Source organism: Trichosurus vulpecula, chromosome 3 (assembly GCF_011100635.1).
Source record: "Trichosurus vulpecula isolate mTriVul1 chromosome 3, mTriVul1.pri, whole genome shotgun sequence".
NCBI classification, from domain to species: Eukaryota; Metazoa; Chordata; class Mammalia; order Diprotodontia; family Phalangeridae; genus Trichosurus; species Trichosurus vulpecula.
Genome location: NC_050575.1, coordinates 4,441,536 through 4,468,546, shown reverse-complemented (window position 1 = coordinate 4,468,546; position 27,011 = coordinate 4,441,536). Strand labels below are relative to the sequence as shown.

At 39.5% G+C, this 27,011-nt stretch overlaps 1 protein-coding gene across 1 annotated transcript in view; it reads left to right on the top strand.

Annotated features, from left to right (window-relative positions):
* The window catches only part of DICER1 (dicer 1, ribonuclease III), a 95,066-nt gene extending 68,940 nt beyond the window's left edge, over nucleotides 1-26,126 (top strand). Inside the window, exons 23-27 of the mRNA XM_036752249.1 lie at nucleotides 1,995-2,877; nucleotides 11,818-12,086; nucleotides 20,085-20,247; nucleotides 20,338-20,413; nucleotides 21,633-26,126. Of these exons, the coding sequence (XP_036608144.1) occupies nucleotides 1,995-2,877; nucleotides 11,818-12,086; nucleotides 20,085-20,247; nucleotides 20,338-20,413; nucleotides 21,633-21,798 (1,557 nt within the window). The 3' untranslated portion in view covers nucleotides 21,799-26,126. The remainder of the gene's footprint in view (nucleotides 1-1,994; nucleotides 2,878-11,817; nucleotides 12,087-20,084; nucleotides 20,248-20,337; nucleotides 20,414-21,632) is intronic.
* Nucleotides 26,127-27,011: the final 885 nt, after the last annotated feature.

Here is a 27,011-nt window from a genome sequence, read left to right as displayed (position 1 = left end):
TGGTATGGAAACTTTAGAAAATTATATTTTTTATCATTTTATGATATGTATATATTTAAATAACAACAGGGGCCATGCTTTATTCAGACCAGAGGAAAACTTTCACAGCCAAGCCCAGTGTTCTGAACACACTAGCTACTTATTAAAGATTTGAATTGAATTGGATGACAAACCTGTAGTGACCACCTACTGTTTGCAGAACACTGCTTTTTTCCCCTTGCCCTCAAAGATCTCCTGGGAAATATTTGATATATACATGAAATATATATATATATATATATAAAAAACCAAAACTTTAATTCAGTTGGAACCAGGGGTGTGCTGGTAAATGTTTTAACAACCAGGTTTCCTAAAAGCCATGACACACTTTTAAGTTTAATCTGCATTATTAATATTTTTTCTGTCACTTTCTCAAGTCTAGAAATAATCAACAAAACAATAAATAAATCTCTAATTTGCAGAGTTTGCCCATTTCCAAGGTATAGATGCTCATATTGAAAATGTAACAATTGTTATGCTACTGGTTTTTAATTAAAATTATCAAAACTAATTGTTTTGTTTGCTAGTTTGGTCATTCAATACCCTTTATTATGAGGGCCAAAGGCTGACCTATTCACCAGGCATATTTCTACCCTTATATTTGATATAGAAATTATGACTTGGAAAATGAAGGTTTTCAGCATGGAATATTTAATTTAGTTTTTCTATCATAATAGAAGTTAGTTTGCATTGGTCGTAACTTTGTGCTAAGGGTGATGAGAGCTGATGTAGTCCGTGTCTTTTTATTCAAATTAGAAGTGGTCTTATAGTTCTGGGGAAGCTATCATTATAGCCATAGTTTGACACCATTCCCTGGTCTACACTTTACAAACTTATAGTAACAATTGAAATTTAAAAATATGTGGTTGCAAATATTTGAGTGTGTTAACCACTTTTTCAAGGAAGTGTAGTAGAAAATTCCTCAACAATCTAATAAAATATTTGTAAATTTCTGAAATCTTGAAAACAAAAGTAAAAAAAGACCCTCAGAATCGTTTTTAAAGGTTGTCACTGTTAAAATGCAATTTTAAGATAAGTTGGAAAAGGGTGATGTTGCTTGGCACCTTTCTAGCATTGCAGAAAAGATATGTCACTATTGAATCTCAGCATTTCCCAAATAAGCTTTTGCCAAAGAAATTGGAATTAGCACAGGTTTCCTGACAAAGTAGATTATGTTCTTTGTCAACCTATATTTCTTAGTGATTTTACTAGTCATGATTATAAATGAGAGTATCGTAAATGTAATCGTAGCATTTTTAAAGATGCAGATAAAATACGTTACTTATTTAGTATCTACTGTGTGAAAGTGCAGTGATTACCATATTTTTCCTTTTTAAGCAAAGGAATTTGCTTTAATGTGTGTTTTTATCCACATGCATAAACATTGCCAGAAACTTCAATAAAGTACTGACTCTTCATTTTTCATGAAAACTTTGGTCATCTTTTCTCTTTTAGTGGTGTAACTTTTCTTGATGTGTATGGAGATCAAACCATTTCCGTAGATCAGAAACTTAACGTTACTAACTGGAAAGTTCCTTGTTTGAATTCCATCGCCGTATTTTACAGAATATTGGAGATCTTTTATAAGGTGTAAGAACACCATGTGTGAAAGTATTCTTTTTTATTTATTCTGTAAAAGTTAGAGAGCTCAGATTAAATTTTGCATAATGAGCATTACAAATTTATGTTCTTGTACAAAATCTTAGTTCTTAGTGGATAAAGGTCACTGTGTAACTTCAAAAATAAACAGTAAAATGAACATGTCTTTGTTTATGTGATTAAATAACTTATTTTATGTTAATTGAAAACAAATGGCTGGTTTTTAAGTTGACTTTTAGTATTTGAAGTTGTCATTTGAAATTATCCATAACCCCTTGCTTTTATTGAATATCAAATTGCTTTTTAAAGTGGCAGTTATACTTCTCCTTCATTCTGACCTCTTTTCCTCTTTTCAGACAAAAGACAACATGTTGGCAAATGGTAAAATGGATGAAGATTATGATGAGGAAGAAGATGAAGACCTGATGTGGAGGGTTCCAAAGGAGGAAGTGGATTATGAAGATGATTTCTTGGAGTATGATCAGGAACATATTAAGTTTATAGATAATATGTTAATGGGATCAGGGGCTTTTGTGAAGAAAATTTCTCTTTCTCCATTTTCAACCAATGATTCAAATTATGAATGGAAAATGCCCAAAAAATCTTCCCTAGGTAATATACCATTTTCATCTGATATCGATGATTTTGATTATAGCTCTTGGGATGCAATGTGCTATTTGGATCCTAGCAAAGCTGTCGAAGAGGATGATTTTGTAGTAGGGTTCTGGAATCCATCAGAAGAAAATTGTGGCATTGACACAGGGAAACAGTCAATTTCTTATGACTTGCATACAGAGCAGTGTATTGCTGATAAAAGCATTGCAGACTGTGTGGAAGCTCTACTGGGCTGCTATTTAACCAGCTGTGGTGAGAGAGCTGCTCAACTTTTCCTCTGTTCTTTGGGGCTGAAGGTGCTCCCAGTAATTAAAAGGAGTGATTGGGAGAACACGTTGTACCCCAGCAAAGATAATATCAACAGTCAACAAAAGAGTCTTTCGATGAACTATGCTTCTATCTCTGTAGCCAATTTACAGTCTTCTTTATATAAAGACTTAGAATATGGCTGTTTGAAGATTCCACCAAGGTGCATGTTTGATCATCCAGACGCCGAAAAAACACTGAACCACCTTATATCAGGCTTTGAAAATTTTGAAAAGAAAATTAACTACAATTTCAAGAATAAAGCTTACCTTCTTCAGGCATTTACTCATGCCTCCTACCACTACAATACCATCACTGGTAAGGTCTCCTAAAATACAGTTTTATTGTTTTATAAATTAAATTCTGTATTGATTACTTTTCGGACTTACGGAGAGTTATACCTTTATGTTCACACCAGATGTTTACTTTGTGTGAGAGCCAAGCTCTTTGGAAAACATGAGACATTTGTCTTCGCCCGTGCTGGCATTCTCAGTACTTATATGCATCAGCTTCTTTTTTTAGCATGTATAAGCCATGTTTGGATATGCCTCCTTTTCACCTCCCTGCTCCAAATTTGAACCTCCCTTATAACAAAGAAAAACCGTTAAGCAAACACACCCATGACACTGTGTCTGTCAATTTATATGTTCTAGTTTAGTAATCACTCCCCTCTGAGCAGACAGGGTGGGAGGGGCATTTGATTTATCTGTTCTCCAGCACTTTGATTGCTTTTTTTCAGTTGGCTTCCTTTATTCTTTTCATTTGTATTATTATAGTCATGCATATTGTTTCTACTTATTTTGATCTCTATGAGTTGGTAAAATTTTCCCATGTTTCTCTCGGTTCCTCGTATTTGTAATTTCTAACTGTACTGCAGTTTATTCAACCATTGCCCTAATAGATTGCTATCTGCTTTGTTTTTTCTACCCTTGTAGCAGAAAATGCTTCTTTTTAGTCTTTTTTCCAGTGACGAACACCAAAGTGCTGATGAATTTAATACTTGGGCAGCTCAAGCATTACACAGCGCCATTGTATGTAGCAGACTGTATAATTATATATCCAGCTATACTTTCTAGAACAGAATCATAGCTGACTCTGTCTACCCTTCCTAGGCTTCCCTTTCCCTCTATAAACACAATACTATGTTATTTTAGCTCAAGCCATTTTAAGGTAACCCTGTTCTACTGGCTTTCCTCAAGCCTGTCCTCCCTTCCTATTTGTTATCTTTTTTCCCCAGTTTTGTAGTTTTGTTTAACTTATTAATTTGCTTTTGCTTTTTTCTAGTTATTTCTTTCCTCTCTGTTTTCCTCTGAGTTAAGTAGTCTTGTAGAACCTCGTTTCCTCTCCTCCCTTTCAGCTAGCTTATTAGTTTCAGAAATTTCATTTTCTATACCTTTTTCTAAAAAAAAGGGTTTCTTTCCTTCATTCTCTTTGTTATATATCGTCCCTTCCTATCTACTCGAGACTTCTGTTCTTTGATACAAGGTCTTTATACTTATTTCATCCTTCTTTAATGTCTGTATTCTTCACTGAATTGAAGCTTCTCTGATACCTATTTTTAGTTTCCTTCTTCTAAACAGCTTCTGCGTTACTGCCTTATATATTACATATGTATGGCCACAAGAGAATATTGTCCCATGGTAGGAATTTTCCCATGTCCCTGATTGTGCAGTTCACTATTGAACTTTGCTTGCTCCCCTTGGTCATTTTTTTCCCCATTTGCCTTAAAATCTGCTCTCTGGGTCCATGTGCTTCCACTCTTCTGGTGTCAATTGCTCCTAGGAGCTCAGACTCCTTTTTCTCTTGAGACAGTGGAATGTTCTCTTTAGACATCAAATCCCTGCAGATCATACCCCTTGTAAAGTCTCCATCTCCCTTATAGAATATTTCTCTTCTCATAGGAGCATTCGTCAGGGGTATCCCCTCCCACCACTGAACCAGGATCTCCCCATTTCTTTCCCTTTTCTCAATCTCACTCATTCTCCTGTAGGCTCTCTTTTTCCTGAGAGACTACGATTATTACTTTCCCTTCAGTGTCAGCCTCCACCACACATTCCCCTCCGTCCTCTTCCTCCCTTTCCTCTGTTTATGCGCCTTCCACATCGATTCACCTATAGGCTGGGTACTATGAAATTTAGTCCTTGGAATTTTGCGCTGTCACTTCTGTTTGTCTTCTGCTTTCATTCTTGTCTCCTGTGAAATGTCTTACTGATTTTTCTGTTGTTGTCCTTGGTTGCTATATTTGTCTAACCTTCTTATATTTCTACTGTCCGTGTTTTTGAGAAGCAGATAATGTAACTACAATGTATCTTGGAATTTGCAACAAAAGATTTTTTTCTGGAGGCAGTCTGTAGATTCTTTGGATCTTGGTTTTGTGTTCAGAAGTTATGTGCAGATTTCTTGTATCTTACCTTGTGGTGTTGAAAGTTTTTAATTTGTGTTCTTCTGGGAGCCCTCCATCCTTAAGTTATCTGTGTACATCCTGTCTTTGGGAACAGTATATTTTGCTTGTATAGAGATCATGTTTTCTCTTAATGTTAATATTATTTACTTCTCTTCCATTTTGTGTATTTGCATTCCAATCAGTTCTTCTCCCGTTTGTTTCCTTGGTGAGCCTTGTCACAATGGATTCAAGTTTTCTATTCTGCCAATCATTTCTGCTTTCCAGGCCACACATTCTATTTTCACAATTCTTATTTTTCTCCTAAACTATTCAGTCTCCCCCTGCGTTGGTTATGTGCTCTCTTTGGAATCCACCAGGTCCTCTGCTTCACCAGGCACTGATTCATTGCTCTCTGGTCTCTCTTAGTTGATCTGGTGGCTCTATTTCTTTTTTTTTTTTTAATTTAATATATTTAGTTTTCAGCATTGATTTTCACAAGGGTTTGGATTACAAATTTTCTCCCCATTTCTACTCTCCCCCCCACTCCAAGATGGCATATATTCTGGTTGCCCTGTTCCCCAATCAGCCCTCCCTTCTGTCACCCCACTCCCTTCCCATCCCCTTTTCCCTTCCTTTCTTGTAGGGCAAGATAAATTTCTATGCCCCATTGCCTGTGTATCTTATTTTCTAGTTGCATGCAAAAAACTTTTTTTTTTGTTTTTGAACATTGGTTTTTAAAACTTTGAGTTCCAAATTCTCTCCCTTCTTCCCTTCCCACCCACCTTCCCTAAGAAGTCAAGCAGTTCAACATAGGCCACATGTGTATCATTATGTATAACCCTTCCACAATACTCATGTTGTGAAAGACTAACTATATTTTGATCCTTCCTAACCTATCCCCCTTTATTGAATTTTCTCCCTTGACCCTGTCCCTTTTTGAAAGTGTTTGTTTTTGATTACCTCCTCCCCCATCTGCCCTCTCTTCTATCATCCCCCCTCTTTTATCTTCTTCCTCCTCCTTTCCGGTGGGGTAAGACACCCAATTGAGTAGGTATGGTATTCCCTCCTCAGGTCAAATCCGATGAGAGCAAGATTCACTCATTCCCCCTCACCTGCCTTCTCTTCTCTTCCTACACACCTGCTTTTTCTTGCCACTTTTATGGGAGATAATTTACCCCATTCTATCTCTCCCTTTCTCCCTCTCTCAATATATTCCTCTCGCAACCCTTAATTTAATTTTATTTCTTTTAGATATCTTCCCTTAATCTTCAACTCACCCTGTGCCTGCTCTCTCTCTCTCTATATATATATATACATATATACATACACACACACACATACACACACACACACATATATATATGTGTGTATATATATATATACACACATGCATATTCCCTTCAGCTACCCTAATACTGAGGTCTCATGAATCATACACATCATCTTTCCATGTAGGAATGTAAACAAAACAGTTCAACTTTAGTAACTCCCTTGTGATTTCTTTTTCTTGTTTACCTTCTCATGCTTCTCTTGATTCTTGTGTTTGAAAGTCAGATTTTCTATGCAGCTCTGGTCTTTTCACTGAGAAAGTTTGAAAGTCCTCTATTTTATTGAAAGTCCATATTTTGCCTTGATACTTGCGCATGATACTCAGTTTTGCTGGGTAGGTGATTCTTGGTTTTAATCCTAGCCCCACTGACCTCCGGAATATCGTATTCCAAGCCCTTCCATCTCTTAATGTAGAAGCTGCTAGATCTTGGATTATTCTTATTGTGTTTCCACAATACTCAAATTGTTTCTTTCTGGCTGTTTGAAGTATTTTCCCCTTGATCTGGGAGCTCTGGAATTTGGCGACAATATTCCTAGGAGATTTCTTTTTGGGATCTATTTGAGGAGGCGATCGGTGGATTCTTTCAATTTCTATTTTGCCCTGTGGCTCTAGAATATCAGAGCAGTTGTCCTTGATAATTTCTTGAAAGATGATATCTAGGCTCTTTTTTTAATCATGGCTTTTGGGTAGTCCAATAATTTTTAAATTATCTCTCCTGGATCTATTTTCCAGGTCAGTGGTTTTTCCAATGAGATATTTCACATTGTCTTCTACTTTTTCATTCCTTTGGCTCTGTTTTATAATATCTTGATTTCTCATCAAGTCACTAGCTTCCACTTGCTCCAGTCTAATTTTTAAGGTAGTATTTTCTTCAGTGGTCTTTTGGACCTCCTTTTCTATTTGGCTAATTCTGCCTTTCAAGGCATTCTTCTCCTCATTGGCTTTTTGGAGCTCTTTTGCCATTTGAGTTAGTCTATTTTTTAAGGTGTTGTTTTCTTCAGTATATTTTTCAGTATTTTTTTGGGTCTCCTTTAGCAAGTCATTGACTTGTTTTTCATGGTTTTCTTGCATCCTTCTCATTTCTCTTCCCAATTTTTCCTCTACTTCTCTAACTTGCTTTTCTAACTCCTTTTTGAGCTCTTCCATGGCCTGGGACCAGCTCATGTTTTTCTTGGAGGCTTTTGATGTAGGCTCTTTGACTTTGTTGACTTCTTCTGGCTGTATGTTTTGGTCTTTTTTGTCACCAAAGAAAGATTCCAAAGTCTGAAACTGAATCTGGGTGTGTTTTTGCTGCCTGGCCATGTTTCCAGCCAACTTGCTTGACCCTTGAGTTTTTCGGTGGGGTATGACTGCTTGTAGAGTATGGAGTACTATGTTCCAAGCTTGGGGGGATGCGCTGTTGATTTCAGAGCTATCACAGCCAGATCTGCCACACCAGCACTCCTCCTTCCCCAAGAACCCCCAACCAGGACTGGACTTAGATCTTCAGCAGGCTCTGCACTCCTGTTCTGATCCGCCACTTAATTCCTCCCACCAGGTGGACCTGGGGTTGGAAGCAACTGCAACTGTAGTTCTGTAGCTGCCCCACCTCCTCTGCCCCCGGGGCTGTGGCTGAACTGCGAACTCTTTCATTCACTCTGTTCCCAGCAGCTTTTCCCACCAACCTTCTCTGTTGTCTTTGGTGAGAAGTCTGGTAACTGCTGCAGCTCACTGATTCAGGGTGTTAGTGCACGCTCCGCCAGGTTCCTGGTCTGGTTGGTCCGCGCCGCCCACGCTGGGCTCAGCCCCGCTCCTCTCCCCTCCCAGCTCCGTGTAGGATAGACCTTACCCAGAGACCATCCAGGCTGTCCTGGGCTAGAACTCTGCTTCCCTCCGCTATTTTGTGGGTTCTGCAGTTCTTCTCTGTTGTCTTTGGTGTTTGTGGGTTGAGAAGTCTGGTAACTGCTGTAGCTCACTGATTCAGGGCTCTAGGGCATGCTCCGCCGGCTCTTGGTCTGGTTGGTCCACGCTGCCTATGCTAGGATCTGCTCCGCTCTGCTCTGCTCCCAGCTCCGTTCGCAAAAGACCTCACCCAGCAACCATCTAGGCTGTCCTGGGCTGGAGCCCAGCTTCCCTCTGCTATTTTCTGGATTCTGCAGTTCTGGAATGTGTTCAGAGCCATTTTTTATAGGTTTTTGGAGGGACTTGGCGGGGAGCTCTGGCTCTATTTCTTTCACTATTAATTCTTTCATGTTGCTTCCTGTGTCTTCTCAAGTTTTTTAAACTACATTTTCTTCCTCCTGAGATCTTTGATAATTTCAGTCTTTTCCCCCTTGTTCATCATTCACTTTCCAGCTCCTTCCCTGGGTAAGCAGCGCTGTCATCCTAGAGGTGGACCGCTGAGCTTTCTCAGCCTCTTCCCGTGCTGGGCGTTTCACAGTCTTAGACTGGGGAGATGGCTGAGATTGCTTTATCCCTTGTGCGTGATTCCTGTTCTAGGAAGGTATTGAAGATCAGAGAAGATGTCCAGTCCTCCATCTTGTTGGTCACATGACCCAGAAGTCCTGTGCTCCCCAGCAGCGCCTATTCAGGATGACTTTTTCCGTAAACTGGTTCCGATGCCTTGGAGGAGGCTTCGTACCCTTTTGTTCTGTCTGATCTTGAGGGAAAAAAAGTGCTGAAATGGCTTCCAAGCCCATCTGAAGTGCCTTCTGATCTGACCGGCTAGTCCCATTCTCCAGCCCCATTTTCTACTTACTTTGTGCTGACTTTTTATAATAATAAAAAAATAATAGTTAAACCTAATGCCTATTAATGTGGCAGGCTCTGTGCTAAGTGCTTTACAAAGGTGGTTTCATTTGAGCCTCACAACAGCCTGGGGGTAGGACTATTGTTTATGCTCATATTCCAAATAAGGAAACTTAGGCAAACAGAAGTTAATAAGCATCTGAACTCAGGCCTTCCTGACTCCAGACCCAGTTACTCTCTCCACTGTGACACCTGCCTGTCCATGTGCATGTTGTATCCTTTCCTCTAAAGAATATAATTTTCCTGAGGACCGGGCCTATTTCATTTTTGTCTTTGTCTCCTCAGTGACTGGCACAGATTTGTTACTTAATGCTTTTTGGTTCATGCTATCATGATTCTCAAATCAACATACATAGGTAGAGACTGTCCTTAGAATATTTCAATTAGCAAGGTCTTGCCCTCCCAGCAGGGAAATTTTAAAAATCAGCATACAGTGGAATTGTACATGAAACAGTTAGAGCTTAGAGGCCTGCCTTCATATTGATGGTGTTGGGTGATTATAAGCAGAGGACCAAAAGTGAAGTTGTAATCTTTATTTAACTTAGATGAAAAATTATTTAAATTCAGTGATTCTAGAAAAAGTTGCTGGTGCTTCCACTTCTTCTTCTCTCCTCAACCCTTTACAATATGTCTTTCGTTGTCGACACACTCAAATGAAACTGTGCCCTCCAAAGTTATCACTTATCTCTCAATTGCAGAATCTGGTGCTTCTCAGTCTCTTTTCTTCTCTTTACATTGTATCTAGGTGATCTCATCTGCTCTCATTGTTTTGCAGATGGTTCCCACCCATGTAACCAGCACCCGTCTCTTTCCTGAGCTTCAGTCTTGCAGTAGCAATTGCCTACTAAATATTTCAAATTGCATCTCCAACTTACCATGTTCAAAACCTAACTCATTATCTTTTCCCCAAAACCCATCTGTCTATTTCTGTTGAAGTCACATCAGTTCTTCTAGTTTCCCAGCTTCGTAACCGTGGTGTTATCCTTCACTCTTCCTCACCCTGTGTATCCAATCAGTTGCTAAATCTTGCTGTTGCTACCTTTACAAGATCTAGTGTATCTTCTACTAACACAGCACTTTGTGACCTCTAAGCTTTTAAAGCCCTTTACAGTCTGGTCCTGAGCAATCTCCAGCCTCATCGAATGTCACTCCCCTACCACAATGATCCAGCTAAACTGGACATCTGTCTGTTCCTCACTCATGACGCTGCACATCTTTTCTCCATGTCTTTGTTCTCACTATCCCCTGCTCCTGCCGTCACCTCGGCCTTACAGAATCCCTCAGATCAGATACCACCATCTTCATGAAGGCTTTCCTGATCCCCCCAGCGACTAGTGCTCTTCCTCCCAAGCTACCTCATACTTCACTACTCTCTATTTTGTTTCTGTTTATTCACCGGGTACATAATTATGTTGTTGCTTCTCTCATTAGAATGAAAGCTCCTTGTGAGTGGGGATATTTCATTTTATGCATTTATATGCCCAGTGGTAAGTGATTATTGATTATTATAGTTAAGACTACTAGAAATAAAACTGATGGAAAATATTGACATTTTATGCACATATTTCTTTTTTATTCATTATTGAACCTGAAAACTCAAGAAACTCTTAATGAATAAGTCTTTTAATCATTTCTAAGATAGTAAAAATGATGGTTCCTTCTGACAGTTTTGAAAATCAGTGATAAATTAGGTATGTCTCAAATCTTTCCTCATCTCACAGCTCAGCTTTCCAAATGCACAGGTAGGTGTCAGAATCCAGTCCTGTTAGTTCATATCTAGAAAATGACCTCCCATTTCCCAAAAGTCATGTTGAGTAATGTAACACTGACTATGCCAAAGTAAGGACTGTGACTGAAAACATGAGAATAATTCACCCGTTGACCACTTGGTCAAGTCAGTGCCCGCATATATGACAATGTCAAACTGGTAATTATTCTTTAGTGAAGTATCATTCAGGTTTTCATAACTGATGCAATAAATGACTCATTTTATAGCATGAATTTTAGCCTGTGAATTTTAATTCCCAATGTCTTTTAGAATATACTCCATCAAATTAATGTATCTTTCTGAAATATGTTAGCAATAAAAACATTTTTTTCCCAAAAAATCTGTGATGGCAAGTCCAGTTAAATTGCTGTATGATATTAGATAATTCAGTCAACTTCTCATAAGTAAAATAGGGAGGTTGGATTGGATGTCCTGAACTCTCTGCTGGATTATTCATCCTATGAGTTTATACAAGTACCTGTGTAAAAAAGGCATCTTTATGTAAGACCAGTTCATGGATTATTTAAAGTGGCTTACAGAAGGACAGATTCCTTCTTGTACATACAGATACTTTAAAGATAATATTACACCTTTTGTTTTGACACCATAATAATAGCTAAAAATTAATTCCTACTACCTTTACCCCCATCTCACTACTGGAAGGTTGGGGGCCAAGATTGTTTCTTAAAATCACTCAGCTCTTTTTACTGTTTTCTTTTGCATTATTGTAGTTGTGAATATTGTTTTCCTGGTTTTCCTTACTTTTCTGTACATAAGTCTTCCCAGGTCTCTCTCAGTCTCAGTTCTTTATCTTCATTGCTTCTTATATCACAGTATTTTCCATTATTCATATGTTCTAATGTACGTAACTATTCTCCAAAAGATAAACACTTTATTTCCAGATTTTTGCTGCCACAGAAAGTGCCAAACAGGTCATATTTTAAGAACTTGCTGTGGCGACTACTTTAAAAAGATTTTTCTCCCTCACAGATTGTTATCAGCGCTTGGAATTCCTGGGAGATGCAATTTTGGACTACCTCATAACCAAGCACCTTTACGAAGACCCCCGGCAGCACTCCCCAGGAGTCCTGACTGACCTGCGGTCCGCTCTCGTCAATAACACTATCTTCGCGTCACTAGCCGTCAAATACGACTACCACAAGTACTTCAAAGCTGTTTCTCCGGAGCTGTTCCACGTCATCGATGACTTCGTGCAGTTTCAGCTGGAGAAGAATGAGATGCAGGGGATGGACTCGGAGGTGGGTGGTTTCTGGGTTCAGCGCTGAATTTCACATGACCGTGTTGCGGCGTGTTTGTAACCTTGTAGAACGGGCGAATGCCGCTGGAAAGTGAGTGGTGAATGTCTTCAGGGGAAATGTCTACACTGAGCTCGAGCCCTCCAATGGCCCTTTTACAGGGGTGGTGATGGCCCGACACGAAAGTCCACTCCGGCTCTGTTTAGGAACTTAGAGGCTTGAGAGTACAGTGATAGGTGTACACTTCATTTCAAAGGACTTTTTCTTACCATTCTGATTAGACTTAACTATTTTAGATTTTTTTTCTATTTGCTGTAAAAATAATGGAAAGTGGAAAAGTTGGTCAATAAACATTTATTAAGCACCTACTATGTGCCAGCCACTGTGCTTAAGATATTTTAATTTGGAAAAAACCCCATAGTATTATATAATTTTTCTTTGCATACTACTCATTTTATGTCAGCTAAACAATTATGATTCTGTTTGGAAAGGGAAGGTATTCTTCTTGAAAAAAAATAATCACAGCTTGGTTTTCGTGTTTGGCATTCGGCAGGCTTTTCAGTAACTTCAAAAGATTCACAGGGGAGCTAATTCTGGTATCTTTGAGGTGTGGCTGCTGTTTTAGATTTTTAATAGGAAAAGATACTACACACCAGGTTGTCCAGCAGGTGGTTGGAGATGGGAGTCTAGTGGTCAGCAGAAATGTTAGGGCTGAATATGTAGATGGGAGAGTTATCAGCATAGAGATGATAAGTGAATTCGTGGAGCTGAGAAATCACCAGAGGAAGTAGTATAAAAGGAAAATAGAAGAGTGACCAGGACAGAGCTTTGTGGGCCACCTACAGTTAAACAGGACCTGGAGAAAGATCCAGCCAAGGAGACTGAGAAGGAACAGTCAGATAGGAGGAGAATCAGGAGAGAAGAAAGTATCAGATAGAAGATGATTATCAAGTCTCAGATTTTGGTATCCATTCCACCCTTTGGGCAAGTCATCCACAAACCTTCAAATGCTAGAAATAGAATAATTTCCTATCTTTCCTCTTAGCTTTGTCTTCATTTAACCTTTTCTTTTGAAGAGACAGGAAAGTTTTAATTTGCTCCCTAAATAATGTACATCCTTCTAATTACCCTGCCCTTAGTGCATGGCGTTTCCACCTATGTTAGTAGAATCTTTAGCACAGCTTGTGGCCTTTTGACACAAAGGCTAGTGATGGGAAGAGTAGATGCTTCCATGAATGGAGCCTTTCCATTTTCTTCAGATCCTTCATGTCAGGGTCAGCACTCTGTTGTGGAGCATTATACTGAATGAAAATTAATTAAAACTCATACTCTTACTTTTTTCTTCATATTTAAAACTTTATAAAGTTAACAATATAACTTATTTAGAGCAGAAGTGCTTTCATGTAATATAAATGTCCAGAAGTCCTTTTTTCTAAAAGAATTTATCTCAGTTTTCTCTGGAGAGATTTAAGCATACAATGACATGAGTTACTTGATATTACTTCTTCCTTCCTCCATTGCCGTCAGTGTATCAAGCTGTTTTTGTAATCTTGGGACCATCTCTCTGTTCACATAAATAAAAGTTTACAAAAGTTACGATCAGTAGTGTCATACGATATATTTATAATGGTGGCATGTACTTTTTTGAGTGGTTCTTGTGTTTTTCAGTAGCTGTGTTTTCAGCTGCATGTAGCTTGCTGCTACATACAGCTGAAGAAGACATGCAGGTTAAAAATGGAGTAGGATGCCTTAGCAAAGTTCCTGTCATTGGAGGTCTTGGGAAGTATGTTATAGAAAGAGATTCATGATTTTGGTAGGGATTGAATTGGATGATGTCCGGTTCCTTATAGTTCTCAGATCCCATGATGCTAAGTAGTGGGAAGTAATCTTTATTTCAGAATAATGAATAATTTTTCATTGCTGTGTCAATTTTTTAGGGTTTAAGTGCCTTTATTGCTTCTGAAAGGTATTGGGATTGATAGCCTGAGAAACTCCAGTTTTCAGCCTGTTCTGGTGTACAGAATGGGTTTAGCATGTGGAAATGGTAGTCGTAAATAATGTAAGTCCATTAATATAATTCTACCTTTTCCAGAAAGAATCATTATGACATTGAAAACCGTGTGTTCTGTTTCATTCGAGACTTTCAGCAATAGTATCGTTAGAGGATTTGGTAGGGCTAAAGGTAGTGAACGATATTTGTCTACAAGGAATCGAATTAAAATGAACTTGTTACTCAGTAAACGTTTAAGTGTCTGTGCTGCGTGAGGCATTGTGCTAAGTGCCAGGGTTAAAAGGAAAGATAACAGGCAAGCCCTGCTCACGGGGGAGACGATGCGCAGGCAGCTGTACAAACAAGCTAAATACAGAATAAAGAGTAAATAATCAATAGAGAAGAGGCACTGCCATGGAGAGGGAGCAGGAAAAGCTTGTTACCGATGGTAGGATTTTGGCTGGGACTTGAAGGAAGCTAGGAGAAAGAAATGAGGAGGGAAAGCATTCCAGGCATATGAAAGTGCTGTGAAAATACCCAGAGTCTGGAGGTGGAGCAAGGAGGCCAGTGTTACTAGATTACAGAGCATGGAGGGGAGAGAAGAGAGTGTATGGTATAAGAGGACTGAAAAGGTGGGAATAGTTGGGGTTAGGAAGGGTTTGGAATGCTTGACAGAGGATTTTAATCTTGGAGGTAATAGAGAGTCTTTGGAGTTTACTGAGAGGGAAGGGGAGCTGTGACATAGTCAGACCTGAGCCTTAGGAAGATCAGTTTGACAGCCGAGTGGAGGGTGGACAAGAGTGGGGAGAAACTCGTGGCAAGGAAACCAACCTGCAAGCGTTACAATAGTCCAAGCATAAGGTGGTGAGGGCCTGACTGTATCAAGGTGGTGGCAGTGCCGTAAGACAGAAGGGGGCATGTCCAAGAGATGTTGCAAAGGTGAAATTGACAGTCCTTGGCAACAGATGGGATGTAGGGGGTGAGAGGTGAAGGATGATACCTAGGTGGTGAGCCTGGGGGACTGGGAGGTTGATAGTGCCCTTAACAGTAATAGGGAAGTTAGGAAGAAGAGAGAGTTTTGGAGGAAAGATAGTGAGTTCAGTTTTGGCTTTGTTGATTTTAAGATGTCTGTGGGACTTAGAGTTCAGGTTGTCCAGCAGGTGGTTGGAGATGGGAGTCTAGTGGTCAGCAGAAATGTTAGGGCTGAATATGTAGATGGGAGAATTATCAGCATAGAGATGATAAGTGAATTCGTGGAGCTGAGAAATCACCAGAGGAAGTAGTATAAAAGGAAAATAGAAGAGTGACCAGGACAGAGCTTTGTGGGCCACCTACAGTTAAACAGGACCTGGAGAAAGATCCAGCCAAGGAGACTGAGAAGGAACAGTCAGATAGGAGGAGAATCAGGAGAGAAGAAAGTATCAGATAGAAGATGATTATCAAGTGTCAGGTTGCAAGAGGTCAAGGAGAATGAGGTTTGAGAAAAGACTGTTATATTTTACAAAAAAGAGATCATTAGTAACTTTAGAGAGTGCAATTTTAGTTGACTGGTGTGGTCTGAAAAGTCAAACTAGAGATTAAATCAGACAGTGAGAGGAAAGGCTGCGGTGGCAGCCTGTGTAAACCACCTTCTCGAGGAGTTTAGCCACAAAAGGGAGGAGAAACATAGGATAGTAGTTAGCAGGGATGGATAGGTCAGCCAAGGTTTTTTGGAAGGTCAGGCAGACATAAGTATGTTCATAGGCAGTAGGGAAGCAGGTAGTAGACAGGGAGAGATTGAAGATAAGTAAGAGTGGGGATGATGGGTGGGACAATTGACTCGAGAAGATAGGGTCACTTGGTGCATGTAGATGGAGTTGTTTTGGCAAGGAGAAGGGCCGCTTCTTTATGGGAGACAGGTGAAGGAAGAGAGAGTAGCAGAAGGACCTGGGTGATGTGAGATGAGAGGGGAGGGGAGAAGAGGGAGGTCTTGACGTATGGCTTTATTTTTTTCAGTAAAATAAGAGGCAAGTTTCTCTTCTAAGAGGATAGGGGGGTTGGAGAGCCCTGAGAGGTTGGAAGGCGAATAAAAAGAAAAGTTACTGTGATGGGTGGGATAGCTAATTATGGAGATGTAAAAGAACTGCATTGCCCAGAGAGGTTAGGTAACATAAATATGTAGTAGACCCAATTTATTGATTTTTCTCTAGCATCAATTAGCAGGCACCTGTGTAGGAGCAAAGTGGGAGTGATCCAAAGCTGAGGCTTGGCAGGGAAAGATCTTTAATGGGATAAGGGGGCAAGAGAATCAAGAAGAAAGTGTAGAATTGAACTGGTTTATCAAAGGGTCAAGATAAGGAAGAGGAGGAGGAGAGAGTGGCTTGTGCATGGATGATGACCTGGGAAAGAACTGAGGGGTCAGTGGATTGGAGGTCATAGTGTGGACAAGAATAGGCTCTGGAGTTGCAAGGGAGATGTGGAATGACAATAGATTATGATCAGATAAGGGAAGTTTGTGAGTGATGGCAAAGCCGAGGGTATAACCATCTTTGTGTGTAGTTGAGGTGGGGTGAAAGGGTAGGTCAGGTGAAAGAAGTAAATTGAGGAACTGTAAAGTTATGGTTTTGAAGGAGTATCTACATGGATGTTGAAGTCCCTTAGTATGAGGGCAGGAGTGGAGGAGAAAAAAAGACCGAGTCAGACACTGAACTCATTAAAGAAGGAAGGGGGTTGTCTTGGAGATCAGGAGACAAGAGCTACCAGAATTTCAATTGGATGGTAGGTACAGATTCAGTGAACCTCAAAAAAGGAGAGGTTATTGAGTGATGGTAATGGAAGAAGAGCCTGGAAGTGGCAATGGTGAGCAAGGAGTATTCCAATCCCTCCATTTCAACCAGTGATTCAGGAGAATCTCCCCTTCATAACCTGCTATTCCCACCTTTCAGTGTTCTTACACCATATACTCTGTCCTCTCTCCTCCGTACTCTGTGATCTAGTAACACTGGTGTCCTCACTGCAACTCGACTAAAGCTCCCTCCTACCTGGCTCCTCGTTCCAGCACTGACTCCACTATCACAAGACTCTTTTAGGAAGCCAGGTCTCAGTGAGAGCCAGAAAATGGAGTGTGAAAGGGAAAGATAGAAGATGAAAACGTGTCTGTTGACTGTGGAGCAGGCATTCTGGAGAGCTGATGGAATGGGTGGGCTTGGGTTGAGGTGAATGCGAATAAGGATTGACGCACTGAGGGACAGGGAAGGGGGTTTAAATGATGACCTCTGGAGTTCAGAATCACTCGTACAATAATATTTCATTAGATGCATATATTCCAGTTTGCTCATCCATTCCCAGCTGATGAATATCTACTTAGTTTCTAGTTCTTTGCTTGTTTTTTTTTTCTTTTAATCTCTCCTTCAGGACCTAGAAGTGTGTTCTGCTTATGACCACTTCCTCCCCAGTATCATTTCCCATTTTAACCCTACCTTTCCCTCTCTCCACCCATGTCCCTGACAAATTTGATGATTTTTACACCAAACCTGTGTGTGTGTGTGTGTGTGTATGTGTGTGTGTGTACGTGTACATATGTACGTACATTCAAGCTTCCTTTGTAAGGTTCAGATGAGAGTGAGAATCTTCTGATGCCTGTCTCCGCCCGCCACCCAACCCCCCCAGTTAATTATAAGAAATAGTCAGTCCCACCCCCTTCTTCCTTCTCTCTACACTACCCTGTGTGTTTTTCTCGCCTTCTTTTCTTTTCCCATTTAAAATCCTTAGAACAACCAATCCACCCCCAGCTGTCTTGCATGGAGGCAGGGTTGGGGGCAGGGGAGTTTCCTCCTCCTGCTGTTCTTCCTCTGAGGTTCTCAGAGGCCCCTGACATGTGTTGTAAGGGTGGCAAGATGGCATTTGCTTCTCTGGTCACCCACACTGCCTTCAGCATCATCTCCTGGCTTTGAGGGTTTTGGGGGAGCTGGGGGGAGGTATTTTCATCACAGCAAGGAGTTAGGGATCTTGCCTGTGTTACCCCCAGAACACTGTGACCTGATAGGCACAGGCACGTGACCTTTGGGGAGAGATTCTAGGGGAAGTCTTTCCTGACTTTCCAATTCTAGTTAGTTCTTAAAGGAGCCCTACACTTTTAACTCTAGCATGTTTTATGTCTGTTAGTGAAGCACTGCTATCTTTCACCTCTTCCCTTTCCTCCCTCAATGGGAGGAAGCTTCCCAGATTAAAAATGTGGACTCTGGTTCTGAGGTATAAGAGGAGATTACTTTGGAGTGTAAGAAACTTCATTCTAAACCTTTCACTTTTCCTTATCAGCAAAAAGTCAGTGTGGCAGAGCAGCTTGTTGTTTCTGCTCTCATTTGAGTCAGGTACAGGCATTCTCACTATACCTTCACACCTCTGGTCACTGGCTGTCTGTTTTGCAGCTAAGTCATCAGGCCGACTGGAGCCAGCCTAAGTTTTGTACCACTGCTCCTGCCTTCTCATTGTGAGAGCTTCTCTCTGTTATCCTGAGGAGTAGCCAAGGGATAGAATCCTTAGTCCCCTTAGTAACCTTGGGGGTTAATGTTTTGTTCTCAGATAACCCATCTCTGAAATTCTGGGAGGTCCAAGGGGTTAAATCCTTTGACCACTGAATACCCTTGCAATCTTGGGCTCTCAGGCACACAGATGCTATACTTCTTGGGGAGTATTCCTCCTCCCACAGATGTCGTCCTCCAGGGGATTTCATCCTTTAAAAAGCCGTCCTGATGGTGATGCTCTTTCCATTCAACTTCAGACACCAGCTTCAGTATGAAAAGGTAGAGAATTGGTCTCGAAAGGTAACATTGATACACAGGAAAGGGGTGCCAGTGGAGAACAGCATGAGTATGTGGGCCCCAATGTCCCTAGTTCCACAGACAACATGTGAGACTGTTGGTTCAGTTTTGCAATAGAATGCACACTGATCAAAGGCCCCTGAAGGCCAAGAGCCATTTAAAGTTCAAACTTATATAAAATTTTTAAACAAAGAGCTGCTGTGGTACTTATAGAAAACTGCCCTGTCACTAGTGAGGTGAGGCAGTGGGGGGATTATGGACCACTGAAATGAAGGCACTGTCTGAATTGCCTAATAAGGAATGAGGAATGAAGGGCAAGGAGCCAGGAAAATTAACTCTGAGCCCCAGCATAAAAGTGATGGTGGCAGGGGAGGGTTGGGAAGGAGGCCTTCTGGGTCAGTTAAGCTTTAGCATACTGCATTCAGGGGGCACAGGGACCAAACCAGTCAAACTGGGTTTTGTAGGCTCATAGTTGGGTTTCTGGATATTTCTGGATGTTCCAGCTCCCAGTGCTGGGCTGTTTCTTCCTGCCTTTACTCATCTCTCCAGCCTTAGTTTCAGACCATAGCACGATGTGGCCCATACACTACACCCTTGATGCTTTCTTGTGGGAGGCTTGTTGCTTTCACTGACTGGATACAGTCTTGCGGAATACATGTTTCTGGCACATTTCTGGCTGTGCCAGGAGACTGCATTCTTGTTTACTTACTCGGCTGTTGGCTATTCTAGTGACTGTTGCCGTGGCCTTCTGGCTGACATTTCTGCGTTTCTGGGTTGAAGAAATCACTTGATGTCATTTCTTATTGGATTTCTTGATAATTATTCAATTCAGTGTGATTTTTATGTTGTTGTAGTAGATACATAGGAGCTGGGCTGGCTGTATGTACCCTTTTAGGCATCCGTCTTGGCTGGAAGCATCTCCGTAATTGGTATTCTAAACAAAAAATAGCCTTCCTAGAGCAAGAGTTGCCTTGCTTAGTTAGTTTAGTTGAATTTAGGGCTTGGTTTGTTTTTTTAGTTGCATTGTCAGCTTTGATTTTTTTTATATGGTGCAGCATTGTGGTTTATGTTTTGTTTGGGATGTTGAGAAAGTTGCTGACCTTTATTGAAATGAAAATCAAGGAAAAGGATTATGTTGTGTGAAGATTAGTTTTAAAAATACATCCTTTTCCCCCCGATGCTCCACGAAATAACTGTTCTTTCTTTTCACAGCTTAGACGATCTGAGGAGGATGAAGAGAAGGAGGAAGACATAGAAGTACCGAAGGCCATGGGAGACATATTTGAATCCCTCGCTGGTGCCATTTATATGGATAGTGGAATGTCGTTGGAAATGGTTTGGCACGTCTACTACCCGATGATGCGACCATTAATAGGTATTATTCACTGGCAAGAAATGAAGAATTGTAAAATCATTTTATCTCTCAGAGAACATTATTCATACTATGTTTTTAATCTAATTGTAGAAAAATTCTCTGCTAACGTGCCCCGTTCTCCTGTGCGAGAACTGCTGGAGATGGAACCGGAAACTGCCAAATTTAGGTAAGAGGAACCTCGCGTGGAGGCTCGGGGCCATTCAGCCGTCATGAAGTCCCTGCTACACTTAGGTGATTCTCTTATGTGATAGTCCACTGAATGACACCAGTAACAATAACTGATGATTCCTAAAGAGGAAACGATGCTTTTTCATGAAGAAGCTCCATGGATGAGTAAAAAGATCACCAGGCAAGAGAGTTAGAAGCCCTAGCTAGGTGTGGTCCTGGCCCTGCCTTTATTAACCACTACTGAGGGGAAGTCACTCCTCCTCTCGGAGCCTGGGTTTTCCCATTTATAAAATTGGGATAATTATATGGTGCCACAGATTTCTTTATAAGATTTAAAGCTGGAAGGGCTTTTAGGTGATCATACACCCTTGATGCTTTCTCGTGGGAGCCTTTTTTGCTTTCACTGACTGGATACAGTCTTGCAGAATACATGTTTCTGGCACATTTCTGGATTTCTGGAAGAGAGCAGTGCTTTGCTAACTGACAAAAGACACACTGGGAGTAAAAGTATAGGGTTTCTTTAAGAACTGTGGTGAAAACCCTTTTACTTCACACACGAGGAAACTGAGGCCCAGAGTAGTTAAATAAGTTGCCTAAAATCCCACATATATAATCAAGAGAAGAGCTGAGGCGGTTTTTAACTCTGGTGTTTTGATCTTATAGGATTTCTCTAAGGAATGCTTTGTTAAATTGTACCTGTTTATTTATACATAGATATAAATATAAATGGATATATCTATATCTTTGATATTAATACTTACTCTGTATTATGGTTTGTTGGCCTGAGTGAAGGAGAGAGAAAGAGCTTCTGGGAAATTAAGTATATTTATTGGGTATAAATATATACAACTTAAATTGAGATTTTAAGTTTAATGGTTTTTTAAAAAATAAATTGGTTTTAAGGGAAGTCACTTTAAGTATTAGTCACATTATCAGATGTAGGTTAAAACCAAATCAGTCTTGGTCCCTATTACCATAAACTTTTATAGTCACTAAAAAATCAGAATTGATAGTAACTTATTTTTGTAAGGATTCTATCATTTCAGCAGTTCCTTCCTTGGTTATTTATGTCTTCTAGCTTATTTGCCCACAACACTTTTTACTTTTGCCATTTTATGCTGAGCTAAGGAACCAAGGCAAGGCTAAATCTCTCTTTTGTGCCGTCTCCTCAGAAGGTGATTGGGCCTCTCATGAGGAATGTTGGTTTTTTTTTTCAGCCCTGCAGAAAGAACCTATGATGGGAAGGTCCGAGTTACTGTGGAAGTGGTAGGGAAGGGAAAGTTTAAAGGCGTTGGCCGGAGCTACAGGATTGCCAAATCTGCAGCTGCAAGGAGAGCGCTACGAAGCCTCAAAGCAAACCAGCCTCAGGTTCCCAACAGCTGAGACTCCCACTTGGAAACAAAGAGCAAAACTGAGAGTAAAACACATTTTTAAAGAATTTTAAAGTTGATGTTGAGAGGAACAAATTGAAGACAGAATTTAAAGTTTGTTTGAAAACAGAGTAGTAGCAGAGTCAGACATTTAACATGTATAAAAAATGTTGGAACTAATGGTAGTTTAGTCTTTTGCGCAAACACAATCTTGTCTTCTTTCCTCACTTCTGCTTTGCTTAATCACAAGAGTGCTTTAATGATGACATTGAGCAAGTCTCCAAAACCATTGTTGTCAGGTCTTTGTCAGTGCAGCTTTGCTTAGTGTTAGAAGGCCAGGGAGTGTACAACTAAAGCAGTTGCTAGATCTCTCTAGTGTGATCTTGAAATTCCTCCATCTGTGCACTAGTGCCAGTCACGAAACAGTTTATAAACCGTACTGAATGATATGGGATGAGAGCAAACAAGTGTGCCAGTCAGTATTGTCCTCTGTTTCCATGTTATCTTGGTGTCAGATGACGTTCCCTGTCGCTTTGCACTTATTACTTAGGGACGGATTGCTAATTGAAATGGCTGGGCTGGCATACTGGTAGAATAAAATTTCAGCTTTCTGATGCCACATGATCTTGCATAGAAAAGGTTCTTGCCTTAAAAAGTAAAACCCTCATGGATGTGCTTTTTTATTTCTAATCTTTTTAGAACAAACTTATTTTTCCTTCCCTGCATTTTGTCATGTGTCATATGATGAAACAGCTCAATATTTACAACTCATTAATGTAGATGGATTATAATACTTTACCTTCATAGTGAACATACATAAATTATTTGAAGAGAAAACACAGAAGATATGGTTAATCTATGGAATTTTTTAATGCCATAAATACAAGTGGTCTTTGGCTAAATCTTTAATTTCTTTGAAAAATGCCAGCTAGATAGTTCTAATTAAGGGAATGTTTATGGGGAAAAATTTTGCCATGGAAGCCAAGCCGTTGCTCTAACAAAATAACCTTAGACATATCACACCTAAAATATGCTGCAGATTTTATAACTGATTGGTTACTTATTAAAAAAAAAAACCAGAGCACCTTTACACTTAGACTTCTCATAGGAATTTCTTACTGTGCTTTTCACAATGTTGCATGCGTGTGTCACCTACCAAAGCTCTGCTGTTAAATGCCAGGAAAGTTTGATGTTAGAGATAAACTGCCGTACTCGGGATGGGATGCCTGTGATTTAGGTCATTGATTTAGAGAAGCTAGCTCATTGTTGTTTCAGTCTGTTTGAAAAAAAAAAAAAAAAGAGGAAAAAAGTTGCATTTATAGGCTTTGGGCCTAAATTTCTTTGATTAGATTTGGTAGGCACTCTTCACTTAAATACCTCAGTTCTTTTATTTTTCTTTTGCATGCATTTTTTTTTCTGTTTGGTGCTATGTTTATGTATTATGCTTGAAATTTTAATTTTTTTTTGCACTGTAACTATAATACCTCTTAATTTACCTTTTAAAAAGCTGTGGGTCAATTTTGTACTCCCACCAATATACCAGTAGAGGTTTGCTGCAATTTTGCTCCATTAATTATGCTTGAAGTTTGAGAAAGCTGAGCAGAGGTATTTGATGTTTTCCAGCCATCAGTCTGAACTTGATGTTTCATGTAATGCTGTTTTTGATGTGTTAACTCACAATTGAATACTGTATTCCTTGCTTTTAACTGCTCCAGAGAACAACCCTTTGTGCATGCACACGAAGAGAACTGTCAGCTCCAGCTTTCAAAGAAGCCTGAATGACAGGGGAGATTAAGCTTCTTGGAAATTAAGCTTATTTATTGGACTCAGATGTCTTAAAATTTAAATTGAGATTCTAAATTATTTAATGAATTTTAAGGAACAAATTAATTTTAAGGAAAATAATTTTAATGTGGTGATGTTTTTAAAAAAAATTTCAGCCTAAGGTATCATAGCATGCTAAAACCAAGTCAATCTTGATCTGTATTACCTTAAATTTTTACAGCTGCTAAAATAAGGATTGATATTAATTTTATTTGCATTGGTTATATGTGGCAGTCATTTCAACAATCCCTTGGTAATTTATGAAATAAATACCTGATGCCAAAAATTAAGGTTTTAGGATAATTTTAAAGAAATGAATAGAAATGCTAATTTTTAGACCAATTAATAGAAATTCCATTATCTCCTGGCACTAAGATCAAATGTTTTCAAAGTGACACGACGTTGGAGAAAACATTCCTCAGTATCTTTTGTAACTTAAAAAAAATTAGTAATCTCAGTTGATATTAAAACAAAATTAGGTCATAGGATTCTCAGGGGTTCAAATTTCCTGCTGCCATCAAAATATTTTATCAACAGCTATTCCATTTTTTGTTGGGGGAGAAGGAGCTTAATTTAATTTGTATCTTTCCTTTCTGAAGCATTCAATGATCCCCTCGTTCCTAGGCGAGACTATGACTTAGGTATCTGGAATAGATATCTTGTGACTGCTAAACTATAGTTCCTGCTGCTGATATGTTTTTGATCCTGTAAATTTCTTCCCAGTGTAACCTCATCAAGATGTTTTGCATCCATCTATTAAGACAGGCCATCCTGTGTTGCCATGTAATAGAACTTTGTATTCCCTTCTGTTCACGTGTTTGCAGTGTTGAGCAGAGAATGCTGTTAAAGATGTGGTAGTTTGAGGAACAGTCAGTCACAGGAGACTGTTGCAGCCAGTCTTGGGAGAGGATCTGCACAGACTCCTTCTGAGAGGATTGTGTGGGGCTTAGTTGGCATGAACCTCCAAACATTTAATAGATTTTTCTTATTTCTATTATACTGTACTTTCAACAGTTCTAACTATGCTGCGTTTTTAATAGCTTTTTTTTTTGCGCTGTTCTGTTCATGTAGCACAATTAAGCATTGCACTTGGTACCATGCTTTACCTCATTGCAAGGAAAATATGCTTAACAGAGAGGAAAAAATGTGGTTTGGCCTTGCTGCTGTTTTGATTTACTGAATTTGAAAAAGATAATTATAATGCCTGCAATGTGTCATGTACTTGCACAACTTAAAATAGGTCATTTGTAATGTCTGTGGCATTTTTACTGTTTGTGAAAATACAACAAAGATGTGTTAACGAAATTCTTAATTATGTTTTTAAATTGTTGGTTATATTTTTATTGTTATGTGAAGTAATTAAAATTAGAATGACCTCTGACACTCCTGTAATTATCTCTGAACAAACCAATATTTCACATACCTGGTGTATACTAGATTGGCTTCTGAAAGAGTCAAGCGCCTGAAATGATACACCCTGTTTAAATATCGAGAAACTCTGGTTCTGGTTGTTCAGTTCATAACTGCTATTATTCACACGACAGCCTGTTCTTTCAGCATTGTTACTGGAAATTATGCTGTGACTTCAGAGTACAGAATATAATAGAAATTTAAGCCAACCACAGTACAGTCTCAGAACTCATTGAAAGGCCCAGATTTAAGACTATGAATGCTGAGTTAAGGCTTCAGCTCCTTTACATTCAGACGGTGCCACCCAGCTGAGATCCTGAGACCTCTATTTACAGTATACATAAAATCCATCCCTCATGGGGCTTTCATATCTACAGAAAGGAAATTCACTTGTCATATTTGTTACCTTATAAAGTGATTTTAAGTATGTTCAAATGTGTATATTTTTCAACCACTGATTAATTTTCAGGAATTTATTTCCAAATGAATTCCTTTATTTTATACTGTACATTAAGTGTTTTTAAGTAAGATATGCCATTTTAAGACCAAGACTATTATTAAAAATGAATATCAAAATTGTGGTTACACCAGTTGGGAAATTTCCATTGCGGTAGGCCATTATATATTCCACTAGCAGTTCAAATGAAATTTTCAAAGGTAACTTGTAAATACATTTCAATCATTCGTTGTATCGATTTTTTTCCCCAGCCCACTTCCATGGGCAGCGACCACAGACAATTTTAAATTGCTTTGTCAATGCACTCAATATTCACTGCAGCAGCAGGTTGTGTAGCAAAAAGCGCAAATGTTTTGTGAACAGGAATGGAAAATTGCAGGCTTTTTAAAATTGTAAATAGTTTTGATGTAAAAGATGGTTAAAATCAAGTAGAATTAATAACAAATATAATTTGATGGACAATAAAATATTTACCATCACATGCTGCAGCTGTCTCTAAGGGACATAAAATGTAATTCATTCATACTGTAATCATGCTGCAGAAATTTGCAGTCTGCACCTTATGGATCACAATTACCTTTAATAGTTTTTTTAATGTAATAATTGTAGCTGAGTATATCTCCAATAAAGTTATGGTCTGTTCACTCTGAGTCCTTTTATTTGTTTGATTGCAAGCTGTGAAGTTTTCAAAGTTGAAATAAGGTAGATTTTTGTTTTTATTTAAAGGGCTTACACTTGAGAATTTTTTTGAATGCAAATTCACTGAACCTGGGTAATTTTATGTCTAAAACTCACTTAAATTAGGTAAGGGAAAAAACATTTATTTAGTGTCTATTTTGTGACAGGCACTGTGCTAAGTGCTTTTATAAATATTCTCTCATTTGATCCTGTAAGGTAAGTACTATTAGTATTCCTGGTTTATATTTGAAGAAACTGAGGCAGAGATTGAATGACTTGCCCAAGGTCACATAGCTTATTAGTGTTTGAGGCTGGATTTGATCTCAGGTCTTCCTGACTCCAGGCCCAGTGTTCTCTCTACTCTGCCACCTAAAGCACTAATTTACTAAGTTATTAAATGCAGCCGTGGAAGATGAAGTAGTTTTAAATTACTTGAGAGTGTCAACATGAAGTTCAGGACTTAGAAGATCTACCTGGCCCCTACTCTTAATTTTGCCATGAATTAACTGACCTTCATGTGACCTTCAGCAGGCATTTTTATTAAGCGCCTATTACATTCCAAGCGTTGCGCCAAGTCATGAGGATACATAGAAAGACAAGACAGCTCTTGCCCACGGGGAGCTCACAGTCTAATAGGGAGACAATACAGAAACAATCGTGTACAAGCAAGATATATACGGGACAAACTGGAGGGCATCTCTGAGGGAAGGCACAGACGTTGAGGCCCAAGGAAGGTGGGATTTTAACTGAGACTTGAAGCCAGGAGGTGAAGGTAGGAAAGGAGAGAGTTCCAGGTAGGAGGGAAAGCTGGTGAAAGTGACCCGAGGCAGGAGATGGAGCGTCTTGTTCAGAGAGCA